This window comes from Triturus cristatus, chromosome 3_1 (assembly GCF_964204655.1).
Source record: "Triturus cristatus chromosome 3_1, aTriCri1.1, whole genome shotgun sequence".
Classification (NCBI taxonomy): Eukaryota; Metazoa; Chordata; class Amphibia; order Caudata; family Salamandridae; genus Triturus; species Triturus cristatus.
Genome location: NC_140583.1, coordinates 1,171,740,435 through 1,171,759,540, shown reverse-complemented (window position 1 = coordinate 1,171,759,540; position 19,106 = coordinate 1,171,740,435). Strand labels below are relative to the sequence as shown.

General features: G+C 43.1%; 1 protein-coding gene across 1 annotated transcript in view; it reads left to right on the top strand.

Annotated features, from left to right (window-relative positions):
* ROBO3 (roundabout guidance receptor 3) overlaps positions 1-12,709 on the top strand; it is a 1,168,980-nt gene extending 1,156,271 nt beyond the window's left edge. Inside the window, exon 29 of the mRNA XM_085646102.1 lies at positions 11,187-12,709. Within this exon, the coding sequence (XP_085502228.1) occupies positions 11,187-11,198 (12 nt within the window). The 3' untranslated portion in view covers positions 11,199-12,709. The remainder of the gene's footprint in view (positions 1-11,186) is intronic.
* Positions 12,710-19,106: the final 6,397 nt, after the last annotated feature.

Genomic DNA, 19,106 nt, shown 5'->3' with positions numbered 1-19,106 from the left:
CGCACCTTTCACACTGAGTATGACGTGAATGGGTGCTTTGTATACAAATCAGCGTTAAGCCGCTTAACACTGCTTTGTGAATCAGCCAAAGACCATATCCCTACAACAATGTCCTTAAAATAGTGATGTTGTGGTGGTGATTTGGCTTGTAAATATCCCCCTTTGTGTGAATGATCCATGCCATGGGTCTTGCTGTGTGTTTTCACATGCAACAGCTAAGGCTTCTGGTCCATTTACATTTTTTAAAGACTTCCTAAAGCTGAGAATGAGTCATTGGCCTAAGGGGAGGCATATGGATGCACGAAAAGGATATTTTGTGGATTTGCTACTGTTACATTTTGTCTTACAATGCATGCTGCATTTCTGCAACACACACAAGGGGAGGGATACAGCTCTTGTGAGTTAATTTGTGCAGGAAGGGTCACATGCCTGCACAAAATCGATCAGTCCCACTACACAGGCACCCTTGCACCATGATGGTAGTGTGCCTGCGTTGGGACATGCGATCCAAATTTGCACAAATGCAGGGGAGAGGTCATGAATACCTCATATTGTTTGGAAGTTGACCCATCACTTTCCTTTTGCAGTGACATAACACAGTGCTGTGTTGCTTTCTGTGGAATGCAGGGGGCATATTCACTATTGCCTTCCACAGCTGGTGTCACTTCTAACATGGGAAGGAGTGAGATACTGGTGGCACAAGGGACTTCTGAATGAGCCGCACAGTATTTAGAATTTGAACTGTTGTCAACTTACAACAGGAGGCAGTTGAACAAGTGTGACATGGACTATTGTAGTACTTTGTGCATGGCAGTTAGGGACATGACAGAGCTGTTTTGGCATGTGCAATGTGTGATATGCCTATGTAATTTACTTTCATTCTGGGTATATGGAACTGAGTACTGAACCAAATACATCAGAATGTACACAGCACACTGGGGCACAGGTACATATCTAGCTGTGATCACCACCATGACCCATTACTCACATATTTGCACGTGTGACTTACCCAATGATTCTTGTTGGTTTTCATGTGCTGCTCTGTCCTGTCCCGGGATTCCAGTCAACAACTCCTCTGGGATAACAGCTGCCACCCGTGCCTCCAGGGCATCCAATACCTCTTGGTCTGCTGGGCTTCCGCCTCCAGTGTGCAATGCTGCCTTAAGGTTTGCAGCTAATTTGGCCTTTGTTCTGTGCTTGGTCGTGCCAGCGCTTTTCAGTCAGTGACTCTCCTCTTTGCTTGTCCGACGCATTTTATTTTCTGCACTATTGAGTGTCATATCACCTCCTTTTTACATAGTGGCAACTTGGAACTCACAAAGAGCTGGTGCTGATGATTGGTCCCCTTAGTGACCAGTATCTTATTTTCCTCTTCACTGAACTTAGACTTCCTCTTCGCCTGACTGTCTGCGTCAGGACTGTTGTTGGGGTTGGTTAGTTCAGGCTCCTGACTACTGCAGTGTGATCCCTGCTCCATTGCAGACTCCTCTATGGTCCCCAAAAAGGTTGTTTTGGGGAGGTGCGTCGTTTTTTGGTGATTTTTCGCTTCTTCACGCAGTGGAAACTTTTGCAGCATGATGGTACTGGCTTTATGTGACGCAATTCTGCCTTTTTTTTTTCCAAACATATTTTTATTGACATTTTACATTTACAGTGACATTTTGCATCATATCGCGATTCTTCAGAACACATTTACTTGTATTGCTATCATAATGCTTTGTGATTCGTGCGGTGAATAGTCGAGTTTCTAGTCACTGTTGAAATCTTTCTACGGAGAATTGCTGAATTTAACTGGGGGAAAAGAACAAACTGAGGGGGTGCTCATAGAATTCTGGGTACAGGTGTCGGATGAGGTCTTAGGATGGCATGTGTCTTGGTGAACGGTGGCTCCGCAAGTTACCAGGGGCGGAGGGGGGACCTGTGGTCGGTCTATTTCTAGGGGTCCGGCTTACACTTAAGGCGTAAAGCCCGGCCCTAATACCTAGTAACTTTAACTGTGCACTGCGGGAGATCTGGCATCCGTGGTCGCGGCCTGCAACTGCGACTGTGTGTCTCGTGGTGTGTGAGGGACTCTCTCTGGGTCGTCATGGGTTAGTGATTGTGTGAATTGGTTCAGTAGGATTGCCCAGTCCAGCGATAACGCAATTCTGCCTTATGTCACTTTTTCGGCAGTTGTGTCAGGTTGACTTGCGGTGCTTTTGCAGCACCAACATCAGTTTTTCTGACGCAGGATGCAGTGTTGCGCAATCGTCCGCCAGGTTGTAGATATGTTGCAACTGTGTATATTTGTGTTGTTGCAGCAGCGATGTGTCACTAATTGCAAATCTGCCCCAAGCTCTTTTGGGTAACCCTTATTGTTAGAGCGGATTGTGCAACAAGCAACAGTGCCTACTTTGAACACTTCCCTGAACAATGGCACACCAGTGTAAAAGTTATCTACGTGTATATTATAACATTTGGTAAAAAGTCCTCTACCAAGCTCCCACACAATTTTCTCTGTAACTCCAAAAATGGAAGGACATACAGGGGGTCACTGCTGGAATCCCTACTGGTGTAGACCCTGAAATTATAGACATATCCAATACTACTCTAAGACAGCATATACATCTTAATTCCATAACGTGCCCTCTTGCTAAGAATGTGCTGCCTAAAAAACAAATGACCCTTGAACAGGACCAACGACTCATCCATAGCTATTTGTTTTTCTGGCACATAGATCTATGAAAATCAATCTACCAAGTGGTCAAGGACAGGCCGAACTTTAAAAAGACGGTCACAATCATGGCGAGCTTGTGGCTACACTAAATCATTATCAGCAAAATGCAACATCCGAAGAAAAAGCAAATGCCGATTATGACTCATGGTTGCAGGAAATATAGCCGTTGCCATCAAGGGATTAGTAGATAAATATGAAGACAAAAATGGCTTCCTTATCAGGCCCATCAAAAAAGCTGAATCCAAGAACCTTTTCAACTCTTCCAGATTTGTGGGAGTCCACCAGGTAGCTCTAGAGTGGGGCTTAAGTCTGGCACTGTTGTTCCTCAAAAACTGTTCAGCATACAAATTAGCCTGCTCAACAATCTCATTCAAAAATACATCGTCCATAAAGAACTGAATAAAAATAATAGGCAAAATATTTTCACGATTCACTCTATACCCTGCAACACTACTAAAGGCAGGCAACACCAGTTGTACCATGTTTGAGTCAACCCAGAGTCCAGCGCTTCAAATGGAAAGCCTTGCAGCCCCAGGCTGCAATTCAGATGCCTCTTGTTGCATTATAGGCACACAAGTGTCTTCCTCTTAAAGCGGCACTTCATCCGCACTGAGAGTGGCTTCATCAGCAAATAGAAAATTCACTTCCAAAGTCCTGGCCCTCCTACTCTGCCTCAGATGGAGAGTCAGTCTCATAGTCCTGGTCGAAAGATGACTCGAAGAATATACCAACCACCTGCTGAGCAGTCATCCTGCAGCTAGCCATAATCTTTAATTAGAAAAGTAACTTGACAAACAAGAAGGCAAAACTAATGACGTATAGCAGTTGCAAGGTAAAGTCAATCAATGCAAAGCACGCAACGACCTATATACTGTATATGGCCGATCTTGCCCAAGGGATGCAGAAGGGGCAGAATTTTCACCCCCAAAAGGGGAGCGACTGTTACCCATGGGGTCACTCCCCAAAAACATTTTGCGCCATATACAATAAAATCCCCGGTAGTCTAATGCCGTCTGCTCCCCTTGGGGCCAGATGGGCCAAAAAATATATGGCCGGACTGCCCCGATTGGGGCAGAAATTACCAAAACATTCATCCCCTTTAGCGACCTTTGCCCAAGGGATCGCTTCCCGTAATAGTTAACCGCAACAAATCCCCAGGGGCTAGATCGGTCCAAAAAATGGCCGATCTGGCCCCCAGGCCAAAACAAAGAAAAAAATATATTTTTCCCTGGATAGTGACCCTTGCCTAAGGGGCCGCTACCAAAATGCGCAAATATTAAATCCCTGATGCCTGGCGTGTTTTGTTTTGGGGGGGTAATCAGCCTAAGCAATGGCTGAATCAGCCCCCAGGGGGGAGAAACATGGCTAAGCATGATTGCGCTGAAGTCCTCAGATCGCCATGGGAGGTGTCATGGGTGGTTGCAAAAGCGGTTTCCCCATTGGGGGTACGTGGGTGGGCGGGCATCACACAACGCAGGGATTTTCATATTTAATTAAGTTTCCCCCAGTAGAAAATGTTATTTGAATTGCTCACTACTGAGTCTGTCTCTTTTCCCAATGGGTAGCAGCTTCTTAAATTTGTTACACAATGTGGATGCTAAAGGATGTCCTAGTAGCTGCTTCTTTTGTGAACTAAGACTGGTGATATGAAGTTTAGATAATTGTTATGTATCACGCTTCATGTATTGTTTGTTCCATCACATTACTTCATCACAAAGGCTATATGTTTTTGTTTTATTTGTTGTTTAATATGTATAATTTGTTCTTGACTGAAACGTATCCGAACTTATCTGACCCATGATTAAATGTGGAGTAAAGTGTACAGAATGTAGTAGCAAATAAATGCCTCAAGTCCATATCAATTGAATTTATGGCCTTTAGTCTGTTAAATTGGTTTAGCAGCATTTGAATGTGACTGCTACGACACCTGTTTTTCTTAGTAGACTAGTTGGCCTGCAGCACTGATTGTGCCACCCACATGAGTAGCCCTGAAAAGGTAACTCTACCAATGCAGAGTCTGCGTGCAGTTTGTAACTGCCATGTCTGCTTGGCAAGTGCACCCACTTGCCAGGCCCCAACCTACCTTTTTCTTATATGGGAGTCACCCGTACGGTAGGCCCAAGGTACCCCTGTAGGCAGGGTGCAGTGTATGTGAAAGGTAGGACATGCCCTGATGTGTGTGGCATGTGCTGATCGTGAAATACTGCCAATTTCGTTTTTCACTATTTGAAAGCCCATCTGGTCCATACGAAAGCATGAGAGTTAATTTATAACATTTTATAAATATAACTTCCCATTGGGACCAGATAGGAAAATAAAGTTTAGTATGCCTGAACTCAGAATCTAAAGATGCATCTTTTAGTAAAGGTGATTTTTACATTCTGTGGTTGAATTTTCTTGTTTAGTCATCCTGTGTGCCTCTGCTAGGATTTGTATTGACTGTCTGGCTTTGGAGTGACAGGGGCTGGGGAGGTGTCGTGGCTCCAGAGAGTCTGGATGAGTCGGGGCTGGGATGAATAAACCTGGCTGCATTCAGAGTAGTGGGAGGAGTTTTTACATGCACCTGAATAGGCCCGGTCTACATTTAGAGTGCTGGGAGGAGATTTCCCTTGCACCTGAATAGGCCAGGTCTGCTTTGGACAATGCTGTCTCTGCCTCCTGCTGGGAAGCTGGGCCAGAGAGGACCAAACTGGTTTGAACTAAGCACAAACACTCTCTGCCTGAGAGGTCAAAGGAATTTGGAGTGTAAATATTGGGGCCCAGACCCCAGAACTTTAGAACTCTTTTAGAACCAAGAAGACTGCCAAGAAGAAGAGCTGGAGAAGCTGTGAGGAGGGACTACCACTTTGCTGTGTGCTTTGCTGTGTTGGCCTGCAGTGGCTGCTTCTGTATTGGGCAGTGATAGGACTGGACTGAACTTCCTGCAACTTCCTTGTTGTTTTTCCATGGGCTTGAGGTAGAGCTTGCCCCCTGTTCAATAAGTCCAGGAACAACAAAGACTTCTGCCCTCAGCACTGGGGACTGTGTGTTTTGTGCTGCAATAAAAGAAAAAGCAACCCGACGCCATCTACGATGACGCTGCCGACTGTGTCATGAAGGCATAGCAGAGGGCCCCGCTGCACCGCAACCCTGGTCTCACCGGCGATGTCACCACTGAGCCGCTGCTTGCACCGCGACCTGTGGGCACCGCACACCGCATCGCCTCACTGCACACCGTCGCCCTGGTATCCCCGACAATGCCGTTCCACGCCAACATCGACGCCGCTGCTTGCACCATGGTTTGAGAGCACCTCTCGTAAGTTACTCGACACACCGTCCTCATCCCGCACCGCAGCCTTGGCCTACCGGCACCTGCACCATCGACTCCAGTTTGTCAGCTGACAACCGCGCTTCAGCAACGATGACTACGCTGCTTGCACCGTGACCTGCCAGCACTGCAACGAGCACCGCATCACTTCGCACTGCAGCCCTGGTCTCACCGACACTGCTGAATGACTGTCACCGAGCCGCTGCCTGTACCGCGACCTGAGGCCACCGCACAACGGCACTACGCAATGCAGCAACCGAGGAGTTCGATCTGCAATATGTGTGACTTCAAGGGCTCAACGACTCCTGCACCGACCTTCGGAACCAACACCTGCGTACGCTGTGCTTTCAAAGCTCAACGAGAGGCCGCTGATGCCCTGCATTTCTAAAGGTACTTTCTTCCGGGTCTTCCCGACACCGTAGCTGGCCAGCGATACCGCGGTCAGACAGCACTGTTTGGATTTGTTGTTCACGACGCCGTGATAGCCCCAGATGGAGCTATCGACTTCAAGGAACATTATTTCAAGTTCATTTTGATAAATGAAGATTTCTAAGTACTGTATTGTGGATTTTCATCGTTTTTGGTCTTGTCTTAAGTATATAAAATTATTGGATATTTTTCTAAACTGGTGTGTTGTCCTTTTGTAGTGCTTTCACTGTGTTACTGTTGGTAATGTGCAAATGCTTTGCACACTGCCTCTGAGTTAAGCCTGACTGCTCGTGCCAAGCTACCAAGGGGGTGAGCAGGGGTTATTTTAGGAGTGTAACTCCGTTATCCTGACTAGAAGGAAGGTTCCCTACTTGGACAAAGTTGCAAACCCTTGCCAACTAGAGACCCCCATTTCTAACACTAAGTCTGTATGGACAGCCTCTGTGAATATAGACAGCGCCCCCTGCTAGGCAGCTGGGAGTGCAGCGCGTGTCCTGGGCCAGAGCCACTCTGAGATCACCTCACACTGTACTGGACCCTTCACCCAAGCTGAACTTCAACACCTCCCAGAAGTATGTTTCAGGATGGCGGGCTGTCCCTTGGTCTCAACTGAGCCCAGATTCAGTTTGCTTTCAGCAGTGACACAATGGGAAAACTCCCCCGGAAAAGCCCTCTTAGCACCTATTTGTCAGATAATATTGGATACATGAAAATTGAAACTGCGTTGGGAGGGAGAGACAAAGAAGCTGCGCATCCGGTCAGTACTGGCAACATTTTCTTGGAGTTTGTGCTTTTACAATGTAAATACTAGCATGCTTAGGCCATATGTAATGCTGAATAAACATATAAGAATATGTTAAAGTAATATATACTTCTCAAAGACATGGTGGCATTTGTTTATATGCTTGTGTGATGTCACTTTACCTCCACTAAATTAAAAGTATTTGAGAAGTTTCTTCCAAGACATGAACAGGGCAGGAAGTAACTGGATACAGCACAAATGTTTACATTGTCAATTTCGTTTCTCCATTGCATTGCATGTTCGATGAGGTGTCCATCCATGTAATAGTTGTACGGTGCATATTTTGTTTGTGCAAGGCTACTTATCCATCCTGCAGTGGGACTGACATGTGACACATGAGATGCTGTTAAGTCCTGTGCTTTGAAGTGACTTTCTGACCTACAATTGCAGATTTCGTAAAGTGAATTGCTGTGCAAGTCCAAGTACCCTTTCAGGGCACCAACTGCATCTCCACATTCCCATGGCTCCAACTGCAATGTTCACCATTCGCTAAAGAAGATGGTTGTCAGCAGCACCAAAGCCGTGGTGCATAACCCTGAATAAAGATTTAATCCATCTCGGGGTTTTACTGCTGCACCCTGCCGTCTCTAGAGAAGCAGCTGTGTCTGTTGCAGGTAAGAGAGGCGGGGTCGGCTGGGAGGGGGGGGGGGGGTTGAGAAAAACCCACGAGGGAAAATTATTAATTTAATTTTCTCTTGTGGTCGTCTCTCGAAATCCCCCCACCCCCCCTACCCAGCCAGCTTCACCACTCTTACATGCAGCAGCCGCGGCTGGAGCAGTGAAATCCAGCCAATTCCATTTACACTGCCCTTGAACCAAGTGACATTGAGCAGTTTGCAAGGTTCCCGGTCTAGAAATGTTTACCATTACACTGTGCAAAACTGAATAAATTCCAAACTTTTTTCGAAGCAGGATGCGCTTTGAGACTTTGATGTTTATTTCCAGAGGAAGGTAATTAGATAGCTGTGTTCTTGCTATCTGATAATTTCTGCCCCTAAACTGCTTCTGTAAACATGAGGAATAGTCTCTTCCTTCCATGGAATGAGTAATAATGATTGGTTGTATATATGGAGATTGTACCCGTTTGTCTCTAACAAACAAAAAAAACAACAAGCAATTTTGCTAGTGAATAGCAAATGTATAGCAGTCTCAGTAAAAACGTGGGTAACGTGGGCAATGACGTGATTATATTCCACTAAGAAACATTTTTGAAAAAACAAACACACAGATATATTTGTTGATGTTCCTTGCATCTGCTACCACGTCTTTGCTGGCCCTGCTATATTGGTAAAAAAGGGTGCAGTACCTTCTGTGGCAAAAGAGGTCCTAAGGGACACCTAGTGACAGCCCATGGTACTGCACACTTTCCCTGCTTTGTGCACCTTACAAAAGTAAATGTTGCGGTACCCACAATAATATGCTACATAAGTAAATACATATAAGGTCCCAAAGGCCAGACCGATTGCATAGCAAATGCTTGTTTAAATTTTGTATTAACATTTTCCTTTAGCACAGGTAAGGGTAATCATGTATAGAGAACTTTACATTGCATGGAAGAAAGCACAATCTTATCAAATGTAGCAATTTGGATGAAGAAAGCAGGATTAGATGAGTTTGTATCAGAGCAATGTCCTTAAGGACAACTTGAAGCTCAATGTTACTAAACAGACGGATCAAGTGTGGAGCTCCTTACCACCCACGTAGTAAAGGCTTGGATCCTGGTTTGAAAGAGGAATGTGTAGAATTTGCCTTGTGAGGTGTTTTAAATTCGTCAAACAATAACCAAGAAAAGCCATGCCAAAATGTTCCTTGGTTTGATGATATCAGCTTGGGCTTTGAGACCTAGGGTGACATCATTTACTGGGCGGCCCCTTTAACACTCGATGAATTATTATGTGTTTCAGTAAAGAAAATAATGTGGTAAGTTTGGTAAATGGCTGATCCATTGTCCTCTGAAATGGAAATGATTTGGATGGAAAAAAATAACCGACAGAGAATAATAGTCTTCCACTGATATAAGATTAGGGTTCCTGTTAGAAGGTGGAGTGTTGTAAAACTTGTAAAACTAGACTCAATTTTGAGCATATTAAGTTAGCCTGTCTGTCTTTGGTTACACTGAGCATGTCATTATCTTACATAGAACTGTGGGGTGACACAAATTTGCTACAGGCTACGTGATATCTACATTTCAAGGTTTGACAGTAGACGTGTAGGATAAACATGTAGTCTGAATTGATGTATTTTCGTCGTTTGGTTTTAACCAGTTACGTCTCAGATTATTAGAAAGTCCCTTAATGTAAGCTAAAAGTCAGCGGTCAACACTGAATTGACCACTGAATTTGAGGCCTTTGTACCAGGTTATCAGGAGAGGTCCTGCCCGACTATAGGTGTGTCCATTTTTAGACTGAGAGTCGATATAGGGAGGAGAGGAGCTGAGCACAGGTGACCGTGTGTTTTCCTTTCAAGGGAACACTCTCTACTGCCTGAAGTCTGAGACCAACAGCCGGTCTGCTGTGAACAGGTATGCAGTGCGCTGAGCCCCAAGAAACTCTAGAGACAAGTTAGCTTCTGCATCCTCTCATAGTGTAGAACACAGAAGTAGTCTTTAGGGTGATAGGCTGCTAAGAACATTCTAATTATGTTAACATTTTAAATTTTATTCTTGCTGCTATCCACATGCAGGATTAATTATATTCTGTGGGCTTACTACTCAACTTTTCTTAAACCTTTAGTGGACTATTAGTAACCCAGGAAGCACAGACACTACATCAGCAGGTATGCTCAGTAGGTTGTGTGGGGCAACAATAACTTGAACTCCCTTGCTCAAGCAATGGAGCACTGAACTCTGTCCAGGCACCCATGGGTAGGTTAGTCAAGCCTTGCAGACCTGGGCCAGATTCTCTGGATGCACAGAAGGGGACTCAAGTTTGGAACCTATATGGAAACCTTTTTAATGCAGAACTGAGAAAAATGTAAAGCATATGAATAGCATGCTGTCTTTTTGCTCGTACATGAGGCACAACATACTTCTGGCATGGATACTGTGGTTGCTGAAGAAAATGTATGTAGCATGCATATCCGAAATTTATCAAGTACATGGCAGGTTATATTTAGGCACAGATCATTAACTGGGTGATTGATATTATTCATTTGAAAATGTTATCTTTTTTAGTTGTACTCCATTGCCTTACATTTGACTGAACTTGCAACATAGGACTCAATTTCATTTGAGATGCATGCCGGATTCCTCCCGGTTACCACTTATGTTCACTTTTGCCCCTTCCCTCTCTCCCTCTCTCTCGCTCTCTTTACTTTTCCACTGGTTTGCACTCTCTTCTTACTTTTCCTCCATTTCTTCTCACACACAAAAACAATTTCTCTCTCCCTCTACCCCTCTTCAACACACACACACTCTAACTTTAAAAATTAGAAACAGTGCCTTCACAACAGTGCACCTCATATAGCATAGCCACTAATTGGAAAACGAACTACCGACTCTCATATAGACCTGATCGAAAACATTTTTACCTAAACAATTCTTCCATGATATAACATTTCCACGAGGCCTTTCGTAAGACATCCGTCTGTCAGGTGTGAACAGTTGTGATGTGTTCTTTTTTTTATTTGATTTTAACGCAGCATATTTGGGTTGTATACCCACAATAATGAGTAGATTTCAAATTCCAAAATTCTGTACTATTTGTACTTCTATTTTGACCAAGATGACTGATAGAAGCTTACTTCTCGTATGCAGCAAATATGAAAATGTAATGGATTTTCAATATTTTGTAAGAGGAACACAGGGATATTATTTGCCAGAAACTTTTTATTTTATGTAACCGAAGATCTATATCTTCGATGGCATGTCAAGTTTTCATTGCTTTTGATAACAAATATGACTAATGCAACATTTGTGTGGTCTTTTGGTACAGGAGAAGAGATGAAAAGGTTAACGCAGCAGTGAAATGTTCAGGAATCCCTACCAGCTTCAAAAGAGACTTTTGAAAATTACTTTTGAAAAATAATATGTTTTTATGTCTTGCGTTTTTCTATTTATTACCCTTATTGGATCGAAGGGTTACAACCAAGCGTGTAAATATGTATCTTTTTACTCTTGGATGTATGGATCCTTGGATATCCGGGAAATGAACTGTATTCATAAAACAACTGAAGAGCAAAACAAATACAATGAAGTCTGTGTTTAAATGTGCCAACATCGTATGAAGTGTGCAGTTTTATCCTCAAATAGAGATATTTGCTCACTGCAGTTAATGAAAGAACGTTTTAAGCAAGCACAAGGCCTGTGTCTCATTCCTGCTGCAGGACGTCTGATGTGGTTATGTTGTCTAGCTAATTTTACTCCATAGTAAGGTCACGACTCATGTTAGTAATGTAACAACTCAGTGTAGCTGGCACATGCCTATCTGAACACAAATGTGAATGTTTTCTAAGTCATGTAATACCGTTATTAGCCTTGTGCAGTACAACCAGTGAGAGGTAGCATCATTATAATTCCCTGCTGTTCTTAAAAGATGACAAAAAATACAGATAGAAACTATAATCAAGAGTGTGGAGTATGTACTCAAATGGCTGCTTTGCTGAGAAATGTTTTCGTAATATATCCCTGTAAGGCATCTGATTGCGTTGGCGGATTTACCAGCAGTGTGATACACAAAGACTATCTACGATTTGTTCAGCTTTTTTGTTGTCTTTGATTGTAACTCAGGTTGTCATCTTTCAAATAGAGCACGCTATTCATTTCTGAACTGCTCATTGAAGTACTTTCCAGATCACAGTGAATGGGAAGACTTGACAGAGCGACACTGGACATCGATGAACCTGTACCTAAATCCTTAGCAGAAAGGCCTTTGCTGTTTCCTAACTGAACTAAATCGCACACTAGCAGACAAATCTCATGGAAGCTTCACCATCATTTGGAAACCTGACCGAAGTGAGATCACGTTTTTGTCCTTTTACAAGTGACCAGCATAACCAATATAGAAAAGCTCCTTGTACGAGCAGATAAAAGAAGCGAGAGATGTACCGGAGAACATACTGACAAGAAAGGAGACAGATCAAACTAGAAAAGTGTCATGCCTCCGATTGATTCAAGGTAACACTTCGCGGATCTGCTTTTATGTAGTTTTATGGGATGTCTATTTTGGATCTGCCAAGAAAAGTCAATTACCTACAGCAAAAAAACGTACAAGAAAGATAGCAAGCCGTCATAGTGGACAAGGCGCACACATGTAAAAGACATATACAAGCAAATGTATGGTAGCTGTGAAATTAATTGCGAAGGAAAGTACATGCCGAATCATGTGAATTCATCATTTGTAATAGACGTGTACCTATATACTGTCGAAAAGATCCCACTGAAGTATTCATAGTGAACAGTATGATTTCATTCATTTCTCAGAATGAATAACAATAAACACGCAATAAAAAGTGTTCCAAAGAAAATATATAAGCCTTTGAGAAATTATTTGGAAACCACATATTATCCTGAGTCCCGTATGTGTAACAATTTTAAGGAAAGAGCTCATAAGGGGCAACTGTTGCCTTTTTTACAGCATAATGCACATCATTTTAAATCGGTTGATAATAACTAAACGTCCCCACATTTTTCCACTGTAAATGTGACTTATGCCATATTTAAACTGAACAGACCAGTTATTAAATAAAATAAGAGTCAACGACTGTCGTTCTCGTTGGTTTTAAGAACTCCTGGGTTTTCCTGTTTTGATGCTATGTGTTATGAAAAGGATAGGCGACGGGTCAGTAGGTGGAGATGTGCACTTAAGACTGCCTGGTCTGTTGTACCTTACAGCAACAAATGATGGACAGAATGCTGATTAAATCAAACATTCACAACCAGTCAAGAGATCTGGGTTTAATCCATCGTTCTTTCACTCACTACGTCACCCCAGTTTGGACCCAGCCATATGCAAATCAGTCTTGCCCCTGCTGGTCATGGGAACAGTTCAGCCCGAACTGCCAAGCCAGGTCTTCCTTGGACATAAAACAGGCATCCTGGGACCGGTTTCAGGGAGACCCCCCTCATCAGCCAGGGTAACTTCAATCCAGTGGCACAGCGAGCACGGAACCCACGTCTGGGCAACAGCCTTTGTACCTGGTTATCAAGAGAGGTTCTGCCCGACTATAGGTGTGTCCATTCTTAGACTGAGAGTCGATACAGGGAGGAGAGGAGCTGAGCACAGTCTGTTTTCCTTTCAAGGGAACACTCTCTACTGCCTGAAGTCTGAGACCAACAGCCGGGCTGCTGTGAACATGTATGCAGTGCGCTGAGCCCCAAAAAACTCTAGAGACAAGTTAGCTACTGCATTCTCTCATAGTGTAGAGCACAGAAGTAGTCTTTAGGGTGATAGGCTGCTAAGAACATTCTTATTATGTTAACATCTTTTATTTTATTCTTGCTGCTATCCACATGCAGTTTTAATTATATTCTGTGTGCTTACTACTCAACTTTCCTTAAACCTTTACGGAACTATTTGTAACCCAGGAAGCACAGATTCTACATCAGCAGGTATGTTCAGTAGGTTGTGTGGGGCAACAATAACTTGAACTCCCTTGCTCAAGCAATGGTGCACTGAACTCAGTCCAGGCACCCATGGGTAGGTTAGTCAAGCCTTGCAGACCTGGGCCAGATTCTCTGGATGCACAGAAGGGGACTCAAATTTGGAACCTATATGGAAACCGTTTTAATGCAGAACTGAGAAAAATGAAAGCATATGAATAGTATTTTTACTCTTACATGAGGCAGAACATACTTCTGTCAGGGATACTGTGGTTGCTGAAGGAAATGTATGTAGTATTAATATCCGAAACTTCCCAAGTACATGGCAGGTTATATTTAGGCACAGATCAGTAACTGGGTGATTGATATTATTCATTTGAAAATGTTATCTTTTTTTTAGTTGTACTCCATTGCCTTACATTTGACTGAACTTGCAACATAGGACTCAATTTCATTTGAGATGCATGCCGGATTCCTCCCGGTTACCAATTATGTTCACTTTTGCCCCTTCCCTCTCTCCCTCTCTTTCCTTTTCCACTGGTTTGCACTCTCTCTTCTTACTTTACCTCTATTTCTTCTCACACACAAAAACAATTTCTCTCTCCCTCTACCCCTCTTCAAACACACCCACACACACACTCTCACTTTAAAAATTAGAAACAGTGCCTTCACAACCGTGCACCTCGTATAGCATAGCCACTATTTGGAAAACGAACTACCGACTCTCACATAGACCTGATCGAAACATTTTTACCTAAACAATTCTTCCATGATATAACATTTCCACGAGGCCTTTCGTAAGACATCTGTCTGTCAGGTGTGTACAGTTGTGGGGTATTCTATTTTTATTTGATATTAACACAGCATGTTTGGGTTGTATACCCACAATCATGAGTACATTTCAAATTCCAAAATTCTGTACTTCTTGCACTTCTATTTTGACCTATCTAATAGTTGACTAAGATGACTGATAGAAGCTTACTTCTGGTATGCAGCAAATATGAAAATGTAATGGATTTTCAATATTTTGTAAGAGGAACACAGAGATATTTTAATTATTTGCCAGAAACCTTTTATTGTTTTATGTAACCGAAGATCTAGATCTTCGATGGCATGTCAAGTTTTCATTGCTTTTGATAACAAATATGACTAATTCAACATTTGTGTGGTCTTTTGGTACAGGAGAAGAGATGAAAAGGTTAACGCAGCAATGAAATGTTCAGGAATCCCTACCAGCTTCAAAAGAGACTTTTGAAAATTACTTAAAAAAAAATTATGTTTTTATGTCTTGTTTGTTTCTATTTATAACTCATAATGGATGAAGGGTACAACCAAGCGTGTAAATATGTATCTTTTTACTCTTGGATGTATCGATCCTTGGATATCCGGGAAATGAACTGTATTCATAAAACAACTGAAGAGCAAAACAAATACAATGAAGTCAGTGTTTAAATGTGCCAACATCGTATTAAGTGTGCAGTTTTATCCTCAAATAGAGATATTTGCTCTCTGCAGTTAATGAAAGAACGTTTTAAGCAAGCACAAGGCCTGTGTCTCATTCCTGCTGCAGGACGTCTGATGTGGTTATGTTGTCTAGCCAATTTTACTCCATAGTAAGGTCACGACTCATGTTAGTAATGTAACAACTCAGTGTAGCTGGCACATGCCTATCTGAACACAAATGTGAATGTTTTCTAAGTCATGTAATACCGTTATTAGCCTTGTGCAGTACAACCAGTGAGAGGTAGCACCATTATAATTCCCTGCTGTTCTCAAAAGATGACAAAAAATACAGATAGAAACTATAATCAAGAGTGTGGAGTATGTACTCAAATGGCTGCTTTGCTGAGAAATGTTTTCGTAATATATCCCTGTAAGGCATCTGATTGCGTTGGCGGATTTACCAGCAGTGTGATACACAAAGACTATCTACGATTTGTTCAGCTTTTTTGTTGTCTTTGATTGTAACTCAGGTTGTCATCTTTCAAATAGAGCACGCTATTCATTTCTGAACTGCTCATTGAAGTACTTTCCAGATCACAGTGAATGGGAAGACTTGACAGAGCGACACTGGACATCGATGAACCTGCACCTAAATCCGTAGCAGAAAGGTAGCTGTGATATTAATTGCGAAGGAAAGTACATGCTGAATCAGGAGAATTCATCATCTGTAATAGACGTGTACCTATATACTGTTGAAAATATCCCACTGAAGTATTCATAGTGAACATCCGTGTATGATTTCATTCGTTTCCCAGAATGAATAACAATAAGCAGGCAATAAAAAGTGTCTCAAAGAAAACATATAGGCCAGCCGCTAGAAATACTCAAATGGGCTCCTATCACTTGTTATTGTACCCACGGGGCCTTGGCTCCGTAGACTCTCTGTGAATTACATGTTTTTGTAACGCAATGCACTGTGGACCCCATTGAGAAAGATACTGCTGTAACATACTCATGAAGTACTCTGACTTACAAGACATTTCCAGAAGTAGGTGAGGAGTGCTCCTGACTGATTCGTGGAATTCCAGAATAAAGCAGTAGTACAACAAGAGTAATTCACGGCTACTAACATCAAATTCTTCAAAAGTTAGGTCCTTTGAGTGCATGAATTGGCATGGCACCAACTCCATGTCTTCACTACTTCCTACATTAGGTGCCTTTTAATCAAAGTGAATCTTGAATTTGTAATCATTGATGTAACCACTGCCAATATCATGTAAGGTCTAACAGAGTGTTTACAGCGCCGAGGCCCTGGAGAAACAGTCACAAACAGCAGGAGCCGCATTTGAGCATTTCTAGTATGAGACAGGTGTTTTATGGTTTAAATCTTTTATTAGCATTTTTAGAAAAACGCTAAACCGATACAACAGCAGATTGAAATCGTCACCTTATAAATATGCACCTTTCCACCGAATTCCTCAGTGGCAAAGGGGCTTGCAATGGGTGATGCTGTTGGCGTTCCACCGCAACACCGATGATATTCTTCAAGCTCCTCATCCACGCACACAAGGTGCTTCACAAGACCGGCCCAGCCTACCTCAACAGACGACTTTCCTTCTACATCTCCAACCGCCAGCTCTGCTCCGCCCTGCCGACCTCGCGCTCGCCACCGCCCGCTCATCCACCGGCGGGAGATCCTTCTCCCACCTCGCCGCCAAGACATTGAACACCCTACCACTGAGCCTATGAAAGACCCAAGACCTGCTGGCCTTCAGGAGGCTACTCAAGACCTGGCTGTTCGATCAGTAGCGGCCTCCCACTCTCCCAGCACCTTGAGACCCTCGTGGGTATGTAGCGAGCTTTACAAGTGACTGATTGATTGATTGATCGATTGATTTCTGACACTGCCCCAGATTTACAAGGCTGTGGCAGCACCAAAAACGAAGGCCAGGGAATACCTGGTCTTAGGATAGCGATAGGAGTGGAAATTATTTTCCCCTAGTTTTTTGCTCTGTGCAACACATAGAAAGAGCAAATCGCCAATATTTATAAACAAACACCCTTGCAACATGCATCAGGGTGCCTGTGCTGGCGCAAGGCAGCTTTTATTGTGCCAGTGCTAGGGAAAACACAGGAGTGCACTGTATTCTTGTGAGTCTGTTGCATTCCTGCATTTAAAAAATGTCAGACAGCGGCATTGCCAAATATGGCGTAGCACCACACTCAAATGTTTTTTCTAAATATACCCCTATGTGTGCTGCAGAATGCAGCACATATGGAAAGAGCAATAAATGAAAATAAATTAATAATTTCTCATTGTATTGCCAATCTAGTGCCTGGTAATCCATGACATTAGAATGGCATTGTTTTTGGTGCTGCCTCAGCCTTGTAAATCTAGGGAGCATAAAAAAGCAATGGGTTTTGCGGTGGAACGCCCACAGCAACATTGCATGTCTCTTTGCCACAGAGGATTGCAGTGGAAAGGGGTATAGTTACAAGGTGGCGTTAAGCCATGTTAAAAGGCTTAGCCCCACATTGTAAATATGGGAAATGGTGCTACGGCACCGGAGCTATAAAAAAAATGATGCTCCGGTGGCGATAGGGTCTTGTAAATATGCTCCAGAGAGTTTTAATTTGTAGTTTAGAGTATTTTAAGGCACTGTTGTGTTACCTTCTTTGGCATCTTCTATTGTTTATTTTACGATGACAAAGCATTAAGTCCCTATGGCAGAAAAGTCTGGTCTGGGTTTATCTACACCGGACATTTATAACAGAAAGGCAGTGGGTGTTCTAAGTAAGGAGACTGAATCGAGTGTCACTTATCTTTTACTCTCTCAACAGCCAGTAGGTCGGCGATACCCTCTGAGACAGTGCCCTAGTCTGGGAATGGTTTTATATCTACATCTGCCCAAGGCATTGCTGTGGATAGTACTTCAATCTCCACTCTCTGTGCACCCTATGTATTCTACTGACCATGGCCAAGATAACAGTTCACTTCCATCTTCGCCTCAAAATAGTTCACCTCTGGCTAAAAGCAGAGGACACAAGTGGGCAAAGAAATTGCACCCATTCCTGGATTCTCAACCCAGCATTAGTATTGCCTCTAGCTTGATGTCTTCTACTACAACAACTGCTGGGCATTTAGACTCATCTCACGGAAGACTTTTGGACATTGTTAAGGGGCTGATGGTAAGTTTACTTGTACCTATTACTAAACAGCTGGGGCAGACGATCTTTTGTGTCAAATCTGTTTTATTGAAAATACAAATCGAAACAATACAACAACCAAAATGTAATGAAAAGGAAGAAAGTAGAAAAAGGAAGAAAGAAGAAAAAAAACAAGGAGGGAAAGGGAAGGGCGCATCATTAATAACCCCTGAATAGCAATAAATGAAGACACAGGAGGCAAAGCAGTGGTGCATCACAAATCTGTCATACATAGAAGGACATTACTGTGGGAGAAAAAAAAGAAGAAAAAGCATCCAACATGTGTGGGGTGACTAGATGATGATGGGACTCGTTAGGAAAAAAGAGCTACGTGAAGTGTAAGCGGGGGAACGCAGTGTCCCACAACAAGAAGGAGAGTCGCTGTGAATTAAGAAACCCAGTGTGGAGGAGAACCAGAGGGAAATCATGTCAACGCACAAGACCACCACCATGCAGGGGGGAGATTAAGCAGTATCCACATTGAGTCCCCAGAGTCTGTCTGCGTCAGAGGGGAGCATGTTGTCCTCAAAGAGGCGTAAAGCCCTTAGCCTCAGGGGCTGGTGATGGGCATGGTGGAGCTTTCAAAAATAATCTACCAATTGTTGCCAAGTTTTCGTGAATTTGGTGTCACTGAGCTGAAGCATCGCCGTGCGTAACCATTGCC